This window comes from Dipodomys ordii, unplaced genomic scaffold (assembly GCF_000151885.1).
Source record: "Dipodomys ordii isolate 6190 unplaced genomic scaffold, Dord_2.0 Scaffold1, whole genome shotgun sequence".
Taxonomy (NCBI): Eukaryota; Metazoa; Chordata; class Mammalia; order Rodentia; family Heteromyidae; genus Dipodomys; species Dipodomys ordii.
The window spans coordinates 28,220,495-28,232,314 of NW_012267217.1; the positions used below are offsets into that span (position 1 = coordinate 28,220,495).

Here is an 11,820-nt window from a genome sequence, read left to right on the forward strand (position 1 = left end):
TACCACTTGAGCCACAGTGCCACTTCCAGCTTTTTCTGCTTATGTGGTGCTGAGGAATCGAACCCAGGGCCTCATGCATGCAAGGCAAGCATTCTACCACTGAGCCACCTTCCCAGCCCTATTATAAAATATTTTAAGCCATCTTTCCTTATTTTTATTATTTCTCCTTTTAAAAAAATTTCCCCTCCCCCCTTTTAGGTATAAAGCATCGGCCCTAGAACCTTAACCATGCTACATGTTCACAGTAACTTTACAGTGAAGCTGGGAATGGTGGTACATTTTTGTAAGGCAGAAGTGGGAAGCCAAATTTGGGCTACATATTAAGATTTTTTTTTTCTCCAAAAAGATCAAAGGAGGATGTAGAACTGTGGCTCAAAGTGGTAGAGCATGAGTCTTGAGCAGAAAGACTCAAGGACAGTGCTGGGCCCTAGTTCAAGCCCTGTAACCACCAAAAACAAAACAAAACAAAAAAGATCAAAGAAAATAAGTAGGGCATATTTTATTTTCTCAAAATTTCTCTTCCTATGTTTTGTTTTTTTTTTTTTATCAGTCCTACAGCTTGAACTCAGAGCCTGGGTGCTGTCCCTGAACTTCTTTTGCTCAAGGCTAGTGCTCTACCACTTGAGCCATAGCTCCATTTCTGGCTTGTTTGGTATTAGAGATAAGAGTGTTGTGGACAGACTTTCCTGCCCTGGCTGTCTTCAAACACCAACCTTAGAACCCCCAGCCTTCTCAGTAGCTAGGATTATAGGTTTGAGCCATTGGTGTTTGGCTTCTTCCTACAATTATTTTCTCTTAGAGTATAAATTCTTCTTTAAACTTTATACCTAGAGTCTTATTAGCACTGTTTTTGCTTCTTTGTTTTAGAATATTTATTCCAATATTAATTAATTTTTGTGGGGTTAGGTATTGAACTTAGGGCTTTATACAAGTACCTTACAAATGGCAAACTCTTAGTTGTTGTTTTTTTAACCTTTAATGGAGTTTGAACTTAGATCCTTGAGGTTGGCAGACTGATGTTTATGACTTGAACCATACCTCACAGCCTGTTTTTGCTTTAGCTATTTCTTGGGTAGGAACTGCATTCTTGCCTGGGACCATTATTGGTTTTGGACCTCATTCCTCTTATGTACCACCTCCATTATAGCTCAGATCACAGATGTGAAGGGTCTCAATAATTTTGTCTGGGTTGGCCTTAAACAGAATAGCTAGTATTATAGGCATGAGGCACCACACCTATCCCTTCCTTGCAATTTTTATTCAAGCAACATTTCTCAATTTTGTCATTTTTGGTTATAAAAGACACAGTAAAAAGCACTGTCAACATTAAGAAATTCATACCATAATGGTGTACACGAAAAACTAAGCACCTTAGAGGCTGTGTGAAAGAGGCTCATGAGTTTCAGACTAGTCTGAGCCTGGGCCTTCATCTCAAAAAAAAACAAAAAGTAAAAAAGAAAGTAGTTAGATGCCCATGGCTCAGGCCTATAGTCTTACCTACTTAAGTGGCTGGGATTTCAGTATCATAGTTGGAAACAACATGACAGACAAAACTGAGACTCTTAATTCCAATTAACCAGCAAAAGGCTAGAATTGGAAGTGTAGTTCAAGTGGTGATCAGCCTTTAGTGAAAAAGCTAAACAAGAGTGGGAAGCCTTGAGTTCAAGTCCCAGTACCAACATACTGTGTGCACATGCGTACACAAACACACACACATACACAAAACCATATATTAAATAAATAGAAAACAACAGATATTAGTAGTAAGATGTAGTTCAGTGAGAGAACACTTGCCTAGTATGCTTGCCCTGGGCTTGATCTCCAGTAAAGTCCCCCCCCCCAACATGTAGAAATACATATTTGATACTTTCATGGTGAACCTATATTAATGACTTTAGTTTTCTGTATTACCATTTAAAAATAACACATAACCACAGCTATTCTTTTTGCACTTTATAGCTAAATTATGTATTAGTAGCTGTGTCAGTTAATAGAATAGCATTTTCTGCATGTTCAAACAATAAGGGTAATGCTGGGTGCCAGTGGCTCATGCCTGTAATCCTAGCTACTCAGGAGGCTGAAATCGGAGGATCATGGTTCAAAGCCAGCCCAGGCAGGAAAGTCCGTGAAACTCTTATCTCCAATAAACCACCAGAGAACTGGAAGTGGCCTTTGGCTCAAGTGGTACAGTGTTAACCTTGAGCTGAAGAGCTGAGGGACAGCGCCCAGGCCCAGAGTTCAAGCCTCCCCCCCAAAAAATTATAGAGTTGGAAAATTCCTAGATGCCCAGTGACATCATGGCCACTGTGACATCATAGAACAAGGAGTTACTCAGTATGGTGGTGATGCTCATATCAACAGACTTTCTGTGCTGCTGGTGATATAAGCACTGAATACATGCTGTGTACAGAGAACTTAATGATAGACAGCTGTGTCATGGGTTTATATATGTTTCTATACTGTAACTTTTATCATTTATTTCATTTGCAGTACTGGAGATAGAACCCAGGGCCTCATGCATGGTAGGTAAGAGCCTTTATTATATATAGATATAGATATTCAATCAAGGCACGGACGCGGAAACAAACTCACTCACTCATTTACCTAGCTCACTCACACAGAGCCCGCCACCTAAGCAACAAACAGACCTACGGCTGGCTGCCGGCTAACTAAAAAAAAAAAGCCCCCAAATTTGCCTGCTTGAACTGGCTTTGAATAGTAATCCTAAGATCTTAGCCCCTTCAGTAGTTAGGATTACTGGTGTGAGCCACTTCGCATCTGGCTACAATAATGATTGTAGCCTGGGATGCTTAGTGCCTTTGATGCCAGCCTCGGTAGGAAAGTCCGTGAGACTCTTAGTTCCAATTAATCATGAACAAAGGTCAAAAGTGGAACTGTGGTTCCAGTAGTAGAGTGCCGCCTTGAGTGATAACGCTAAGGACAGTGGCCACAGGCCCTCAGTACTGGCACATTATAAACACAAAATCACCATTGTTATTATAGCCATTCAACTAAAAAGTTAAGAGCCAGGCATTGGTGCCTCATCCCTGTATACCTGGCTACTCAGGAGGCTGAGACCTAAGGGTTGCTGTTTGAAGCCAGCCCAGGCAGGAAATGTCTGTGAAACTCTTACCTTCAATTAACTACAAAAAGCTAGAAGAGGAATTGTGGATCAAGTGGTAGAGTGCTAGCATTAAGTAAAAGAGCTCAGGGACAGTGCCCAGGTGTGGAGTTCAAGACCCGTTACCGGCATACACATACAAAAAGTTTACTATAGACAGTGTGACAGCATCCTGCAGGAGATATTTATATTGTGTCATGACTGTCCAGGGCCACATACAGTAACTGGTCTTGGTCATCACTAACTACATACTTCTAGAACATAGCCCATTGTGAAACAAGAAATGACTATTTACCTGTGTGGTGGTGGCTGTCTCTGGTAAATCCTCCTGCCACATCATGTACGGCAGAAAGTCTATATCTTCTTTGGCAATTAGTTCGGAGATATTTGAACTACTAGGAAAGGGTGACTGCTTATCATCCTATAGTGAAAACACAATTGAGTTAAATTTGATACAGATGTGGTCAAATTCACTGGTAATCACACATTCCAAAACCTTGTGGATACTGGGTTTGGAGTATTTGAATGCAAATCTAGATCATATGTCCCTGATTATTGGGGCCAGATGAGCGGTCTTCCTTATTGGGTTCTCTGCTTTAGTTAGTGCTCCGCACTGCTTTTCCTATTCCATTCAGAAGGGAAAAGGTCCTATTTAGGCATGAGAAACCCAAGTTTTTTTTTTTCTAGTTTTTGAATATCTTAAATTAACAAAAGATGACAAATGCTAAAAACATTACAAAATTGCAGCGCATCTTAAAAATATACATGACATTAAAAACGGTAACATATGTATCTCAATAAATCTTGATACCAAGGAAACCATTCCTAGAAGAGAGGAGTACTAGCCTCTAACTACCACCATACCCATGTAACCTTGGATTTTGTTTAGATTGATTTTCTTGATATACCAACTTGGCTTAGAGTTCTCAGTCCTCCTGCGTCAGCTGAGATTACAGGTGTGTGTTACCACACCTGACTAAAGAGTAACTAAATTTTCTTTTTGGTGGTAATGGTGTTTGTAACTCAGGGCCTCATGTTGAGTAGGCAGGTGCCCTACCACTTGAGCTATGCCTCCAGCCCATTTTTGCTTTAGTTATTTTTCAGGTATAGTCTCAAGTTGTTGCTTGAGGCTAACCTGACAAGGAATTTCCATCTTCCTATTTACTGCTTCAAGAGTAGTTGGGATCATAGGTATATACAACCATACCCAGCTACTGGTTGAGAAGGTGTCTTGGGAATTTTTTGCCTTGGCTGGCCTCAGATTACAATCCTCTCTATCTCTGCCTTATGAGTAGCTGGGATTACAGATGTGAGCCACTGAGCCCCACCTCGGTGACTTTCTTTTCTTTTCTTTTTTTTTTTTCTTCTGGTCCTGGGGCTTGAACTCAGGGCCTGGGCACTGTACCCAAGCCTCTTTGTATTCAAGGCTAGCATATTACCACTTAAGCCACAGAGCTACTTTCAGCTTTTTTGAGTAGTTTATTGGGAACTTTTCTGCTGGGACTGGATTTGAACTGTGATTTTCAAATCTCAGCCTCCTGAGTTGCTAGGATTAGAGGTGTAAGCCACTGGCACCTGGCCAGAGTGACTTTCATATGTGAAAATATAAATGAAAGAGTTTAGCTTGAGCGAATAATACATACCCTTTTCTCAACTGCCACAAAACTTGTAAACTGTGTTATGAGAGAATTTTCTTTACTGAGTTGAATAATCAGAGATTTCATGATTTGTTTCTTCATCTAGAATAGAATAAAATAAAAGAAGGCATATCTTGAATTAACATATGACTAATTAAGAGGGTAATAAATAATCTAAGGAGGTGTTTTCTCTGACAAGGTAATCATTTTGTAATTAGCATTTCAAAGTGAACATGCAGTTATGTCCTATCAACATTCCCTGTGAAATGGGATCAATTGACTTCACTATATTATAAAAGGTACAGCTCTTGGTAATTTACTAAGTGCTCTCACACATATGACCTTGGTCATTCTCAGAGACTGGAAAGTGTGTGGCTACCATTGGGAAGCTGAGGAATTGCCTGGGCACTGTCTCTGAACTTTTTCGCTCAAGGCTTGCACTCTACCACTTTGAGCCACATTGCTACTTCTGGTAGAGCGCTAGCCTTAAGCGAAAAAGTTCAGGGACAGTGCCTAGACCCTGAGTTCAAGTCCCACGACTGAAAAAAGAAAAAAAAAACAGAAAAATTACTGTCACTTCTAACCTTGATCCTCAGATCTCAGCCTCCTGAGTAGCTAGGATTATAGGCATGAGCCACTGGTGCCCAGCAAGCAGTTCTTTTTGTATGTGTATGACAGTGCTGTACTAGAGCATGAACTCAGAAAGACTTCGAACTAACCCTTAGCTTTTGCACTCAAGGCTGGTGCTTTTCTACTTGGGCCACAGTTTCACTTATGCTTTTTTGCTAGCTAAATGGAGATAAAAGTCTCATAGATTTTTCTGCTTGTGGGCAGATCCTTGATCTACCATGATCCTCAGAATTCAACCTCCTGAGTAGCTAGGATTACAGATGTGAGCCATCAGTACCCAGCCAACAGCAGTTCTTTTGCTTGTTCATTCAATAATAGTCACTGAGCACCCACATGCTAGGGACGGCATCACAATCCAGGGATGATGTCACAGAACAAGGGTGAATGTTACTGACACCAGTCTTCTCTATCTATCCACCTTTACTTTTCCCTGGATCTGCCTATTTTAAAAGAATCTAGATCTAGGGCAACATATAATAAATTTCAGGAGGAAAAGAACAAACCTCGTGGCCGGTTTCACTGTCATGGAGAATGCCATCTTCATAATCTCTGATCAGAGCTTGTGCCGCCAGCTTGTGTATCATCTTTGTTTAGGCAGCAAGGAAAAAAATTCAAATTAAAGACCTGCATGGACCACCACTTGGCTCACTCCTGTTTTTATGTACCATTACTGGGACTTGAACTCAGGGCCTGGGTGCTGGCCCTGAGCTTTTTGGCTCAAGACTAGCATTCTACCTCTTGAACTATATCTCTACTTTTGGCTTCTTGGTAGTTAATTGGAGATAAAAGTCACTTTTATCTGCCCAGGGTGAGATCCTCATATCTCAGATCTCAGCCTCCTGAGTAGCCAGGATTACAGGCATGAGACACTGACACTCCACATCTTGCCTTGATTATTCACACAAGAATGGTGTTCTACCTCTTGAGCCACAGCTCCAGTTCCAGCTGTTTGTTGGTAAATGGGAGATAAGTCTCACAGACTTTTCTGCCATGGCTAGCTTCAAATTGAGATCCTCAGATCTCAGCCTTCTAAATAATTACGACTATTGGTGTAAGCCACTGGTAACCAGCTTCACCCCAGCCCATAGTTTAAAAGTGTTTATTCTTACAGTTCCAGTTGTCTTCTGGAGCTCAGTAGTTGACACCATTGTACGAAATTCTTTCTCTTGAATTAATGCACACAGAGTTGCCTGAAATGGGAAAAAACGCCTCCACAGTGTCACAGCCAGCATCACAGTGATTCTTTTGATGTCTTTTCCTCTGCAGATGGAAATAAAAACCCTCCCCAACTTTTTTCTTCCCCAGAAGAGGGGATTTGCTAGCAAGGAGAAGAAAGACAAATGAAGCAGCTAAACACATTGCTCTTCCCGTAGTGCAACCAACTTCATCTTCTCACCTGTGTGCAATGAGGAATGAATCCGTAGACAAGGAGCCGGTCATTGTGGAACAAGGAAGGAACATGGGCCGGGGCCTGAAGGGGCTCTGAGCTATCTGGATTGAATTGCTGCCATTTGATGGAAACAGAGTGGCAACTTGGGGACCGTAAGCGGATCATTTGGTCTGTTATCTGTAAGAAAAGAGGAATCAACTTCTCCTTCAATATTATACTTGAGTTAAGTGTACATTCTATCCCTTGGGGGATTTGGTGGCTCTTTGATTTTATTTCTGGTACAGGGTACTTTTCTAAAGAGATTCCAAATGTGTATGCATTCATAAACAGATATACACTTACATATGTTTAATCTAAATACACATGTCAATATGTCTACATGTATGTATATATGTGCGTGCATGTGCATATACATATATGCAGCTATATATGCATATATGCACACATATATGTATGTACATGTACATATACACACACACACACTGATTCCTTTCCTATTCAGGCACTGGTGTCTCAGGACTGTGAACCTAACTACTCAGAGGTTGGGATCTGAGGATCTCAGTTTGAAGGCAGCCTGAAAAGTCTGTAAGAACTGTTTTGTTTTGTTTTGTTTTTGTGGGTCATGGGGCTTGAACTCTGGGTCTGGGTGCTGTCCCTTGGCTCTTCAGCTCAAGGCTAGTGCTCTACCACTTGAGCCACAGTGCCACTTCTGGTTTTCTGGTCATTAATTGAAGGTAAGAGTCTGGCAGACTTTCCTGAAAGCCCAGGCTGGCTTTGAACCGTGATCCTCAGATCTCAGCCTTCCGAATAGCTAGGATTATAGGTGTGAGCCACCAGCACCCAGCTGGTAAGAACTCTTATCTCCAGTTAATCACCATAAAGCTGGAACTGGAAGTGTGCCTCCAGTGGAGCAATGATAGCTGTGAAAAGACAAGTGAAAACATGTGGCCCCAAGTTCAAGCTCTAGTATCAGAAAGAAAAGACTGGATCCTGAACTCATGTGTAGTCCTGGCTGGCCTTGCTCCTTCCACCTTATTGTCTAGAATGCTAAGATTATGGACATGTATTGCTGCATCTGGCTTAAAAAATGTATATATTTTTGGTTATGGGGTTTGAACTTGGTCTGTCTGCTGTCCATGAGCTTTTCCACTCAAGGCTAGCTCTCTACCACTTTGAGGCATCTACCATCTTGAGCCACAGTGCCACTTCCGTGTCCCACCATTAGTTAAAATTCAAGCTAAGTCCACTAGACAATTCTTGGATTCTTTTGGACCCACTATAAATACTTTAGATAACAAGGAGAGTGAAAGTCTAGCTTTTTTTGTTTTTGTTTGTAGGGCTTGAACTTGCAGCCTGGGCACTGTCCCTGAGCTCTTTTGCTCAAGGGTAGTACTCTACCACTTTGAGCCATAGCTCCATTTCTGGTTTTCTGGTGCTTATTTGGGGGCAAAAGTCTCATGAAGTCTACATGGGCTGGCTTTGAACCATAATCCTCAGATCTCAGCCTCCTGAGCAGCTAGTATTACAGACATGAGCCACCAGTATCCAGTAAGTCTCTAGCTTTAACTGGGGGAGTGCAGTGCTTTCCCCTTGAAGGTTTTTCCTAATAAACCTATACTGATTTATTTTTTTTTTGTGGATATACTGTACAGAGGGGTTAAAATTACATGGGCAAGATAATGAGTACATTTCTTATTAAGCATTGTAGTCTCCTCCTTTGTTTCCCCTTCCCATCCCTTCCCATCCTCCCCTCTCCCCCCACCCTACCCTCCTCCCCGCCCCCACCAAAGTTGTAAAGTTCAATTTCGATATAATGACTCACTGTTGCAATGGGTCTACCTGTATCCCTGTTTAAATGATTTGTTTTTCCCCTTCCCCTCCACAAATTATACCAACATCAAATACAGTGAGAGCAGGGGTTATACCGTGGGGGAGGGACATACAAAGCAACAAAGAAATAATCTTATAAATGTGTTAGAAACAATAGCATTAAAGAAAAAAGACATTTGAATACATATCTTAGCATTCATTTCCCTAACATCACCTTATCTGACCTTTTCTGCTTGACTCAGACATATACTAGTTATTGCAAATAAGGGAAACCATGGGACCTATGTTTCTTTGGGCCTAGCTTACTTCACTTAATATAATTTTTTCCAAGTCTTTCCATTTCCTAACAAATGGGACAATGTCATTCTTTCTTGATCCATTCATCTACTGAAGGGCATCTGGGTTGGTTCCATATCTTAGCTATGGTAAATATGCTGCAATAAACATAGTAGTGCTGATAGCTTTAGTGTGGTCTTGTTTGTAAACATTTGGATAAATGCCCAAAAGTGGGATTGCTGGGTCATAGGGGAGTTCTATGTGGAGTCTTTTGAGGAACCTCCATACTGCCTTCCAAAGTGGTTGAACAAGTTTACACTCCCATCAACAATGAAGTAAGGTTCCCTTCTTTCCACATCCCCTCCAGCATCTGTTGTTATTAGAGTTCTTGATTATAGCCATTCTAACTGGGGTGAGGTGGTATCTCAATGTTGTTGTTGTTTTTGGGTCCAGTCGTGGGGCCTGAACTCTGGGCCTGGGTGCTGTCCCACAGCTCTTCAGCTTAAGGCTAGTGCTCTACAACTTGAGCCACAGCGCCACTTCCGGCTTTTTTCTTTTTTGCTTATGTGGTGCTGCCCAATCGAACCCAGGGCCTCATGCATGCAAGGCAAGCGCTCTACCACTGAGCCACCTTCCCAGCCCCTCAATGTTGTTTTGATTTGCATTTCTTTTATGGCTAGGGAGGTTGAGCATTTCTTCATGTGTCTATTGGCCATCCTTCTTTCCTCTTCAGAGAAGTTTCTCTTTAAGACCTATGCTGATGTTAAGCTATATCTTTGTATACTCTTTCTCTCACATTTTTATTTTTTTTGAGCCTAATAGAACTTTCATATGTTTTCCCTTTTGATGACTTATAATAGCTAATGAAATGTGAATGCTATGCAAATAGTTGTTATACTGTGTTTCAGGAATTATCGCAAGAAAAAAAATGGCAAGAAAAAAATGTTGATGTGGTTAGAGGTCTGGCACCAGCCAATGAGTGAAAACATCAGATACTGAGTTTGAATCTTGGTCTTATACCAAAAAACCCCATAAACATTCAGTCCAAAAAAATAAATAGCTGGATGCCAGTGGCTCACACTTGTAATCCTCACTACTCAGGAAGCTGAGATCTGAGGATCGTGGTTCAAAGCCAGCCCTGGCAGGAAAGTCCGTGAGACTCTTATCTCCAATTAATGACCAGTAAACCAGGAGTGGTACTGTGGCTCAAGTGGTAGAGCTTTTGTCTTCTGCTGAAGAGCTTAGGGATAACACCCAGACCCAGAGTTCAAGCCCCATAACCAACAATAAATAAATAAAATAAATTTTTAAAAAATTAAAGAAAATGTTTAGTCCATGTTCAGACACAACTTTCCCTCTGAATATTTTCTGAGGTTGTCTGAATTCAAAGATATGGAACCATGGGTACATGGAGATATAATGGTTCACTAACTATATATATATATATATATTAGAAATCACTAACCTAATTAGAAATCAAAGTTTTAGTTATGAGAATAACCCAATTAAGCAATCACTGTGTGCTACCCAGGGGCAGGGGTTCACTCCCCCATTTGTTCATGAAAACATAAAAGTTATCATTAGACTTGTAAAAACATAACATTTCCACATATAAACATAAGACTAGAGATAAGATATTTAAAAAAACATACCTGTTTTTTCCAACAATGTTTGGATTTTGAGTTAAAATATTCAAATACTCCAGCACCACACTGGGACAAAGTCCTTAGGACATGGCGATTTGCTGTAGGACTGATCACATTGCACATATTTTGTCAAGACATTTTAGTTGTATTTATGAAGAACATGTTAATGTTAAGGATATGCAAAGCTTTCTAGGGGCTAGTGGCTCACACCTATAATCCTTGTTACTAAAGAGACTGAAATCTAAAGATCACAATTCAAAGTCAGCCCAGGAAAAAGTCCATGAGACTTTTATCTCCAATTAAACTAGCAAAAAAAGCCAGTAGTAGAGCTGTGGCTCAAATGGTACAGCAAGAATGAGAGACCCTGAGTTCAAGACTCAGTATGGATGAGGACACACACACACACACACACACACACACACACACACACACACACAAATATGTGAAGCTATTTTAAAGGTTAAAGAGATAAAATGGGGATGGCATGTAGCTGAGTGGTAAAGTACCTGCTTCACATGTGAAAGTATCTGAGATCAAACTGAAGGGGAAAGAGAGGGGGAGGGAGAGAGGGGAAGAGGGAGAAGGAAAGATGAGGGGAGGAGAGGAAAAGGTAAAAGAGAGAGGGAGAGGAGGGTGACAGAATCAGAGGAGGAAGAGAGAGTTGGAGGGGGGGAGAGAGAGGAAGAGAGAAAAGAGAGGGAGAGAAGGGGCAAGGAGAGAGGTGGGGGAGGAAAAGAGACAAGACAGGAAAAATGAGAATGTGAATGGATGTGGACAGTAAGAAACATCTGAAGATTTGCTTAAATTCTCACATGCCAGGGGACTTCTTTATCTTTCACAGTAGAAAAACAAGAATGCTTAACTTCCAGTTTACCGATATAGATTATCCTTTTATATATATATTTTATTGTGACTGATTACATAAATTTCACAAGTTTCACAGTATTGTGAGATAGTGATACTTAGTTAAAGTCACAAATACATTCTAGCCTTCATGAGGCAAATTATTACCATGGTCTATAACTTTTGTGAATTCTATGAGTTTTGACATTACTTCTTCCATATTGTCATATGTACATTGCTTTCCTTTTGCTTAGTTAGCTGTTCCCTCTTTCCCTCTCATTCCCTCCCTCCCATCACTGCCCTTGAGTTACTTAGTTTTAACCAATGTCCAGTGCAGCTGATGGACCCCTCTGTTGTATGTTTTCCTTTGTTTCCTTCTGTTTCTGTGTCCTCCTAGCTTCCCTCAGATGTGAGCATATATATATATATATATATATATATATATAT

The 11,820-nt window shown here is 40.8% G+C and overlaps 1 protein-coding gene across 1 annotated transcript in view; it reads right to left on the reverse strand.

The window, feature by feature from the left end:
* Parp4 (poly (ADP-ribose) polymerase family, member 4) overlaps positions 1-11,820 on the reverse strand; it is a 114,109-nt gene that overhangs the window by 24,820 nt on the left and 77,469 nt on the right. The window contains exons 25-30 of the mRNA XM_013010523.1: positions 10,537-10,636; positions 6,785-6,955; positions 6,498-6,578; positions 5,892-5,972; positions 4,765-4,860; positions 3,417-3,542 (exon numbers count right to left, since the gene is read on the reverse strand). Of these exons, the coding sequence (XP_012865977.1) occupies positions 3,417-3,542; positions 4,765-4,860; positions 5,892-5,972; positions 6,498-6,578; positions 6,785-6,955; positions 10,537-10,636 (655 nt within the window). The remainder of the gene's footprint in view (positions 1-3,416; positions 3,543-4,764; positions 4,861-5,891; positions 5,973-6,497; positions 6,579-6,784; positions 6,956-10,536; positions 10,637-11,820) is intronic.